This window comes from Centroberyx affinis, unplaced genomic scaffold, assembly GCF_046629955.1.
Source record: "Centroberyx affinis isolate AG114_WGS23_722 - 3 ecotype Tasmania unplaced genomic scaffold, CSIRO-AGI_Caff_v1 ptg001235l_1, whole genome shotgun sequence".
NCBI classification, from domain to species: Eukaryota; Metazoa; Chordata; class Actinopteri; order Beryciformes; family Berycidae; genus Centroberyx; species Centroberyx affinis.
The window spans coordinates 177,850-187,310 of NW_027279748.1; the positions used below are offsets into that span (position 1 = coordinate 177,850).

General features: G+C 40.4%; 2 protein-coding genes across 2 annotated transcripts; both read left to right on the forward strand.

Annotated features, from left to right (window-relative positions):
- Positions 1-737: 737 nt before the first annotated feature.
- LOC139648649 (uncharacterized) lies at positions 738-3,853 on the forward strand. Its single transcript, XM_071524832.1, has 3 exons — positions 738-986; positions 1,916-2,073; positions 2,173-3,853. Exons 1-3 carry the CDS (start codon positions 809-811, stop codon positions 2,947-2,949), a joined length of 1,113 nt encoding a protein of 370 aa, XP_071380933.1. The 5' UTR covers positions 738-808; the 3' UTR covers positions 2,950-3,853.
- Positions 3,854-4,509: 656 nt separating this feature from the next.
- LOC139648650 (uncharacterized) lies at positions 4,510-8,613 on the forward strand. Its single transcript, XM_071524833.1, has 3 exons — positions 4,510-4,725; positions 5,781-5,938; positions 6,812-8,613. The coding sequence occupies exons 1-3, from the start codon at positions 4,554-4,556 to the stop codon at positions 7,190-7,192; spliced, it is 711 nt and encodes a 236-aa protein (XP_071380934.1). The 5' UTR covers positions 4,510-4,553; the 3' UTR covers positions 7,193-8,613.
- The last annotated feature ends 848 nt before the right edge of the window (positions 8,614-9,461 follow it).

Here is a 9,461-nt window from a genome sequence, read left to right on the forward strand (position 1 = left end):
CCTTTGTTATTTATGGAATGTATCTTAATAATTCTATAACTTTTCACTTATATTTCATACTGAATAAATATATATTTTTGTATATCTTCCATATTATACATGTTTCCATTCACGGTTGAGTACATTCAACTACTGTCATTGTTTCACACTCCGATGATACTGTACAGTTGTTAGTTAACAAACAAGAGGTTCAGGAAGAAGAAGCAGCACTCTCCAGATTAAGAATAGGACACACAAGATGAAATAGTAGTTTATTAACAGCAAACATAGTGGGAACTGTGTTTATTGCCAGTAGGCTACATTGTCTGTACAACATGATATACTGCCCGCAATATAAAGAAGAGAGAGGCCAACTAGCTATGTGAACGCATGAGAAAACAGTTTCCAGTCAAGTATTAAAAAGATATGAAGAAGACCATCAGGAGACTAGCTTTAGATGTTTGTTCCAATTTTCAAATCTCTACAGAGTTAGAAAAAAAGAGATAGTCTTTATTTAATCTTTATTTATATTTATGTATTGATTTATTTACTTTATTAAATAAATAATAATCTGTTTGAATAATTTATAATTTAATAATAATTTATTTTGGGGGTTGAAGTAGATTTATAGCAAGTTTCCCGATTCACACTCCTGTCCAGAAGGTGGCGGTAATGCGCCAATAAATTGTTCCCCAGCCGTCAAAAACCAAAACTAAAATAAGGGAAGAAGAAGAAACATAATCCAGAAGAAGAATAAATTCTGGTGTGATCAACCGATAAACTAAAAAAATGACGTTTTGATGCATAAACTGGCGTCTCTCCCCGGATTATGACACATTTTCGCGGGCAGATCCGCGGCCCACACTGGGGTCCTGCCATGGACAACATGCTGATAGATTTCTGGCGCAAACACGAATGTCTGTTTAATTCCTCGTTAGAGTCTTACTACGACAAGGACCTGAAGTCAAAGCTGTGGTCCGAGTTTGCCTTGTCCATCGGAAAGCCTGGTAAGGACTGCATGCGTTTGGTAGAGGAATGGTAAGATGGAAAAGCCCAGGCTGTCTGTGTGTGTGTGTGTTGCATGAAAAGTGCATGCGTCTATTCGTGTCTGCCAACAACCAGTGGCGATTCTATGAGTTTTTAGATGCGGGGGCAGGGGGAGGCCACCACTAACTTGGGGGGGGGGGGGGGTGGTACAAGGACCATAACCATAAAAACTAGGTTAAGAGTTAAAAATGAACAATAGTGTAATATAGTTGGATTGTTTTTAATCAACTGTGTGTACTCAAGCAAATAAGTGTGAATATGCTCAGAAACAAACTATTAAACAAGTGATTACCCGCAAGGAGTCATTTGGCTTGTATTGTCCGGTGATTATTTAGGTGAAAAACAGACTATAGGCTACCAGAGTGTAAAATATCTGGAAAAAAAACTTCTTTCTGTCAAATAAGGCGCCTTGGTCACTTAAAACAACAACAATCTTACATTTCAGGTGATTTCAATGTGTCAATCAGAGTTAAACAGCCAATGATGTACAAGAAAATTTGGGGTGGCACCAAGGGTGGCCAATCCGATTTTAGGTGCGTATAAGCCCACTTAAAATTCAGTATATTTGTGGAATTAGAATTCACCCACCTTTCTTTTTAGGCTGACATATTTTTTAATGACGTAAATTCATAATGTACAACATAGTAAGTAAGTAGTATGAAAGGTAATAAGAAGACATGGACTTTCAAGGGGGGAAAAAACAAATCAGTGTGTTACTTGTTCTATTGCATATTGATGGTTGTTTCGCTTGTAGTGATCACCCACTGAAGGTCATAGTTTACCCACCTTTTTTATTTACCACAACATCACTGCTGTTAACTCATGTTTTGCATGTTTTACCACTACATGGTTTAACCAAGGCACTACATTCCCACCTCTTCCCCCTCAGCGTCTGATGTGGAAAGAAGGTCGAGATCCCTTCGGACTCAGTATGGGAGAGTGTTGTGGCATCCGGAGAGGATCAACACTTTCCAGCAAAGGATGCTGAAGGACAAACTTGATTTCCTGAGGCCTTACATAGTTCGCAGGCGAGTCGACGCATCTCTGGTAAGTCTTCGAGCTAAGTGTTTGGGTTGAAATCAAGACAAGGAATCCGTTGGATGGTACCTACAGGTTATATGTTTTTTCGTGCTTACTCTTTTGCAGGACGACAGGTATGATGATAAGGAAGAAGACGATGACGAGGTGGAGACGGAAGGCAGTATTGACCAGGAGACCGGCAGCATATTGGGCAGCCCGCTGGACGCTGACATGTCCGGGCCAGATCCCGCCTATGAGCCCCGGTCTGTTGCCTCCACTCCAAATCCTGCTCCGCTCCACTGTCCGCCTTCACAACCTCAAGTTACAGAAGTCATGTCTTTGAGCTGCGACAGTCAGAACGACGAGAGTCCCCCCGATCTGCCCGATCGAACGGCGGCTGTACCGAACGTACCAAAACACAACGTACTAAACCAGTTTGCGGAGGTTATGTTGGCAGACATGCGGCAAATCAAAGATCCTATGGTGCTCATGAGACTTCGTCGCGACATCACCGACCTGGTGTTCAAAGCGGTGGAAGATGACGTGCAGAGACGGTGCGGCCGACCGTTGTCCGTCTCTGCGCCGGGGGAGAGAGCGCAGTTACACGGCTGCACCGGGCCGCACCGAGCGGCGTGTTCGCAGGTGAACTTTTCTCGGCGGCAGAGATACTTGAAGAGGCGGAGCAAAGGGTCTCAGATAGGGAGGAGGATGCAGAGGTGGGAGGAGATGCAGCACATGAGGAGACTGGCCAGGAGTCAAGGGATGCAGCCGGTCCAACAAGGGGAAGAGATGGAGAGGACGAGTGAAACCAGTTCTCAGGCTTTGCTTCAGCCATCTGAGATCAAAACGGAGCCAGAACCGCACATGATTAAGATCGAGGAGGAGCCACTGCCAGTGGTTTGACATATTAGACACACAGGAGTCCCACTGCCATGGGAAACCTGTGAAAGTCACAGAATTTGAAAATGTGTTTTTTCAAAGAGAAGTGGGAAGTATTTCCAAATTGTTTTGGAAATGTCATGGAACTGTCAAGTTATTCATGCCTGTTTTGGCTGCTGGTAGATGTAGTTACCTTTTATGAAGGAATAATAAACCACAGACGCATTTTCCTGACTACAGTAGTCCCAATCAGTAGATATATAGCTCGATAACACAAGATCTGGAACATTCAAAACAGTTCTTCAACAAAAATGTAACACTGAAAAATGGATACTGACACGTTTTGGACATGGAAATTGCACTCTTTGTTATAGAGAAGTCATGACATTTGATTAGTATCAATACAGATACTGGTATCTGATATATGGAGTCAATACCAGGCTACACTGGTATCAGAGAATTTCCCCAACACTAAAATACAATGCCAAGAGCCATGTGTAACATCAGAAATGAAAACAAAGTGAATTTTCTGCCTTTGTAAACACAAGATGTCCACTCTAATGGAGGAAACAATTTTTTTTGTCCAATTCATCCCAAGATAACGATCTAAGTCTATGTTTTTCAATAAAATTTGTAAATCTGAATCCTGCTTGCCGTGCTTCGTATCGGCCGATGCTTCAAGTGTGGTATTTAATTTGACATGGATTGACCCTGGATGACCCTGATGAAGGCCACAAGCCGAAACGCGTTGGTCTAACAATAAAGTTGTTCTACATACTTCAAGTGCTGCTGGAGTTTTGACCTATTTAATTTAACATGAACAAAATTTGGTACATCAGTATATCTACTTCCAGCTGCAGTATGTTGACCAAAACAGGGAAAAGAAGTGAAAAACCCTAAATCATTTCAGACCAAACAAGTCCTTTAGTTGCGGTCTTTCTTTCACCAAGCAGTTTCTTGTCTTGGTGATGGAAAGATGCACCAGGCTGAGAAGGCCTCGCTGGGGGAAAGGCACACTACTTGAACGACAATGAGGTCAAAGTAGAGGCCATCAATTTTAATTTGAGGGTATTTTCATATCAAATGAACTGCGAAACAATTATTTTTGTACATGCCATCAAACCAATCATGTTCCACTCAGAGTTTGGCAGCTATGACTAATTGATTGGTAACTAATTTTTCATAGTATGACCCCAGTACAAGAAGAAGGCCCTGTATGGATATTTTGTCTTCTTGCCCTTACTTTAAAAAAAAGTAAGGGTGCCCTTGTGAATTTGTTAGAAACCTATTTATTCTAACCACTGTGTGTGGGGGGAGTCACATGAGTATTTATCCAATAAACAATAACGTTTCTAATAATTTTAATAATGTCTGTAGGCCTCTGTACTGTACTGTACAATATTCATGAGAAAAAACGTATTTTGGGGAGGAAAATATTGCGAGTACCCACTACTGACCGCTAGATGGCAGTGTGGGCCTTTTCTCTCGTTGTTAGCCTGTATTAAACACCAGCGAAGTTGCTTTTATTACACAATACGGAAACAACAATCCCAGTACTATCATTTAGCCAGTGTGGTAGGTTAGTTTATATCTATATTTCGTGCGTTATTGGCCTGCTTGTTTAGATTATGGCATCGAAGGATCAAACGGACCGCGAGTGGCGGGATGAGATAGACCAGAAACTGATAGAATTCTGGAAAGAGCACGAATGTCTCTTCAATGCCTCAAAGGCATCTTACCAAAATAAAAAGTTGAAAACTCAGCTGTGGTCTGAATTCGCGTTATCCATGGGACTGAATGGTAAGCAACTACACTGCTTAAGCCTCAGAGAGATTTTCTTTCAATTATTATTGTCTATATCACATCTGGACGGAAGGTATCCTTATGTTAGAGACCCATCTCCCCAAAACAACTGAAATGACCCCATGTGTACTTACTTTGTGAAATATATTCAAACTGAAGCTGTTCAGTTTTCAGGGTTCCCACACGCCTGGAAAACCCTTTAAAATTTGTGGATTTGAGGAAAATAAAATAAGAATAGAATAAATGCCCTTGAAATTACTTGGATTTTTAAAAAATATTAAAACAGTAAATTCATCAATATGTCTCAGCTCTCTGGACCTCTCAGATTTCACCAGGATTTCTTGACATCAGGAGTAAAAAAAATGAAGCTTCCATGTCTTACCCCAAAACATATCAATTTTGAGTCCTTGAATTTCACCATATAAGACCTTCAAAGTCATTAAGTTTGATTGTCACTTGTCCAAGTGAGTGTAGGAACCGAGTTTGACATAGCAAATTATGATGATGCTCAATATGACTTGGCTGTTAAGGTTAATTAATTAAATGCTAGTGAATATTAGAGCTAAGGATGGGACGATATAGTGAAATTCAATATATCGCAATACAGAAATGTGACAATATGCTATCATGGGGCAGAAAAATGAATCATGATATTAGCTACATTTTATTCTGCTGTAGTAATCACAAATGAGACAACATTTTTAAATTGTTGTTTACATTCTAGCAAGCCAATGGCATTGCTGGAAAGATTTGTGGCTCAGTCAGAAGTAAACATAATTCTGCACAGTTAGACTTTGTTATTGAACTTCTATTTATTACATTGTATCGTGGTGGTATCGAATAGTGAACCCCATATCGGTATCGAATCGTATCGTGAAATATATATGATCCCATCCAGAGTTAGGACTATTTCAGCTGTGAGTGAAGAGATCCGTATTTCTGAACAGACAGTGTGTCCAGCAGTGATGATGTCCCTTTCATAGGTGCCTTCAGATATTGTCTACCTACACGACATGGAACTTAACCACAGCTGTCTGGTTTTAACCTCGCAGTATCCGACGTGGAGAGAAGATCCAGGTCTCTCCGCACGCAGTACGGCAGGTTGATAGGTCATCCGGAAAAGATCACGACCAAGAAGAAACGCATGCTGAAGGAGCAGCTGAGCTTCCTGAAGCCGTACATCGTCCCGCGGAGAGTGACGGACGCTCAGGTGAGGCGTCACATCACAGCAGGGTCGGGGGTCAATTCATGGATGAAGTGGAATTTCAGGCTCTTTTTACATCGTCATGGTAACAGCTTCCGCATTGAGAAACCGGTGCGTTACAACTTCCATCACTAAATCACTCCACAACCTGCCAGAAAATAACATTGATGAAGTACAAAGACTCACTGACCTGTTTTCATTGACTTTCATTGACAGAATTTTAGCTTGAGTTTCTCCTCGTCTGATGTCATCTCTTGGCAGTCATCCCCTCATTTGCATAACGTTATTACATTTTGTATCTAGTGCTATACTGTTACAATTTTGTTTTTGTTGTCTTTGTTGGACTGGTTTGTCAGTAAGCCAGAAAAAGAAAGTTCCCACAGGAGGTTGTGATGCACCACTTTCTCAACGTGGAAGCTGTTACCATGACGATGTGAAAAGGGCCAAACTGAAATTCTGTGAATTCCATGTTTTGTTTTGTTTATTCTTACCACATACCTGAGATTACACACAGTGTTATATATATAATCAATACTGAAAATCATAAAATGTTAAACTTTCAGGTGGTAGTTGATGCAGAACATGTAATCCTAAACACATACATTATGATCGAATGTTGTTTGATTTGTTTAACTGTCTTTTATTTGATTCGTAATGTTTGATTTATAATGTTTAGCGAGTCAAGACAAACTCTTAGAAGTGGAATTTCATGGAATTTCATGGAATTCAATTCTGTTTCCTTAGACTTAGGATAATTGAATTGCAATTTACCATGCATTCTCAATTGAAGTAAGGCAACCTATGCTTTAAGAGAGTGTTTTGATAGTGGATTTCGTCTACTTTTACTGCATTCTATTTCTTCCTTGTCACTGTTCACAGGACGAGGATGAGGAGGACGATGAAGACGAGGAGGAGGAAACCGAAGGCAGCGTCGACACGGGCAGCATGTTCGGCAGCCCGCTACGCGCTGATGCGTTCGGTCCAGATCCCCGGTTTTCCGCCTCGCCCCTCCACCGCCCGCCTTCACAGCCTCAACTCACAGAAGCCGTGTCTCTGAGCTGTAACTGTCCGTATGACGACAGTCCGCCGGAGCCGGTGGGGGACGGGCCCAAAAACGACGTGCTGAGCCAGTTTGTGAAGGTCATGCTGTCCGACATGCACCAAATCAAAGACTCGATGGTTCTCATGAGGCTTCGCAGGGACATCACGGATTTAGTGTTCAAAGCAGTGGAGCAGGATGTGCAGAGACGACGGGTCTGACCAAAAACCTATGGAGAGAGACCAGTGCCACCAAGGGATTGTATTTGAATTGCATGAGTTTGAGTTTGTCATGACCATGCTGAAACTTTGGATTCAAAAAATGCTTGAAATTGCATGTGATCATTATTATAATTTTTAATATAATTCAGTTTTCTCAGTTCAGATTGAGCTGTCACACTGAGACTTGGGAAAAACAAACGAATGAAGATACAATCCAACAACATCAGAGAGCGTACTGGTACTACTACTAGTAAATTTCACTAGATAGTTGTAGTTTTTGTCCTTGTCTTGTTTCTGCACTTTCACTAGCCACTTCTTGGTCGGGAACTCTTTCAAAAATATGCTCCAAAAGACCAGAAACAAGGTCAGAGAGTGTAAGTCCGGACGTGCCCACAGTGAAAACAGAAGTGCCAGTACGTTGTTGGATTGAAACTTTGCTCGTTTGCTTTTCCTGGATTGTGTCTGAGAGAACTCAAACTGAATTTAGAAAACAGAATTTGAGGTTATAGTTAAAAGATACATAAAAAAAAAAATCACATGTAATTTCAAGCCATTGAAGCCAGATAATCCCTTAAAATAACCTTACATTTTGAGTAATTCACCCCTTAATTAATACAAAACCCCCTTAAAATTAATTAAGGGAGTAATTAATGGAGGAGATCCCATAGAAACCTCAAACACCCCCTTAATCTCGATTCCCTTACTTTCTAATTTAATGAAAAATTCAGGGAGACAGGAACTTTTCCATTAATTTCCACTTAGTAGTAAACCATGCACAGAAGGCAGGAAAAATCCCTTAATTACTAGTGTCTCTGTGAATCAACCCATGAATAAATCCCTTATAAACCCATGATAGGTTTACTAACCTTACTTTATTAAAGCTATGTTATTTTTAATGGATAATTCATGTTTATATAATGGGGAAATTAAGGACATTTCAGGGATAAAATTAAGGGGTTTGGTTTCGTAGTGAATTGTGCCTTACAAATTTCACTTTTGAATTCATTTATTTAAAAAAAAACACATATTTTAATTCAATATGAGCATGACAAATTCAAATGTGTGCAACTGAAATACAACCTCTGCTGGCACTAATTTCGTTCCATAATCTTCTATCTCCAAAGTGAGCGAGAGACAGACCATAATGACTCACATGGGGGAACACAGACCATGCAAGGACCCTTCAAACCACGGGGATACAAACTTACAAACTTACCTCATACACAGGCAGAGACACTTTGTGAGGAGAAACCGATGATGGGAAGAGCAGCAGACAATGGAAAAAACAATACAAAAGTGAGGCGACCAGTGACCAGGAGGCAACAAGCAGCTGCAGAGAGAGAGAAGGAATGAGACGGATTCACAGATTGTGACTCAGATGTCTGAGATAAAAACAGACAGGGGACCAGAGGAAGCGACACTGTAAAAATAAATGATTACAAAGAGAAAAATGATGTGTCTCTTGAATCATGATTTACTGGATTGCATTCAAATTCAGTATAATATTCTACACACAACAGAAAATATGACCACGATTGTATGTGATGTAAACACTCAAGACCTGAATGTCCTTGGAGGCTAGTGATGTCACTGTTTTTTGTCCTGTTACATACTTAAAACCATTCAGTGCCATGCAATATTATCTACTGGAAGGCAGATTGCTCTATTCATCTTCACTTGAATCTCTTCAGCCATGACGATCTGCAGTAAATAGGGATAAAAGAAAAGACATAACAATGGAAAGACCTGTAGGCAGCAGCTTTAATAATTTGTTGACAGTATATATTGTCAGATGCATCTACATCAGGTCTAGTCTTAAATCTTTGCTGCTTTCCTCACTTTTTTCATCTACATTATTTCTTCTAATCAAAAATACCATTAATAAAGTATAGTAAGGTCACTTGAAACTCACTTCTGAGTATCACAGACACTATAATTCCCTAGAAGAAAATTATGCAGGCTATTCGTTTGCGTACCGATACAGATGGAGCTGCATGGCATTCAACCAACCGAAACAGGCTTCCACTTTCCTACAAAATATATTTTTCTACTGTAATTTATAAGGAATGTTTACAGTAGACATAGTTTTGACTTTAAGGAATACAACTATTACGATTTCTACTGACAAATAAAGATTATAATCGTTGCTTTAAGCGTGGCATTGTGAATGACAGCTAGGCGAGCCGAGGTCCTTTTTTCTGATTTTCATTCAGGCGATGCACAGTCGTACTCTGAGGGGGTCCTGAACGCCACACGTGTGCGCGAGCGT

Coding starts and splice junctions, on each gene's coding strand:
- LOC139648650 (XM_071524833.1), top strand. CDS start 4,554: ATGGCATCGAAGGATCAAACGGACCGCGAGTGGCGGGATGAGATAGAC. Junction 4,726..5,780: donor GTTATCCATGGGACTGAATG/GTAAGCAACTAC, acceptor TTAACCTCGCAG/TATCCGACGTGGAGAGAAGA. Junction 5,939..6,811: donor GGAGAGTGACGGACGCTCAG/GTGAGGCGTCAC, acceptor CACTGTTCACAG/GACGAGGATGAGGAGGACGA.
- LOC139648649 (XM_071524832.1), top strand. CDS start 809: ATGACACATTTTCGCGGGCAGATCCGCGGCCCACACTGGGGTCCTGCC. Junction 987..1,915: donor CTTGTCCATCGGAAAGCCTG/GTAAGGACTGCA, acceptor CTTCCCCCTCAG/CGTCTGATGTGGAAAGAAGG. Junction 2,074..2,172: donor GGCGAGTCGACGCATCTCTG/GTAAGTCTTCGA, acceptor ACTCTTTTGCAG/GACGACAGGTATGATGATAA.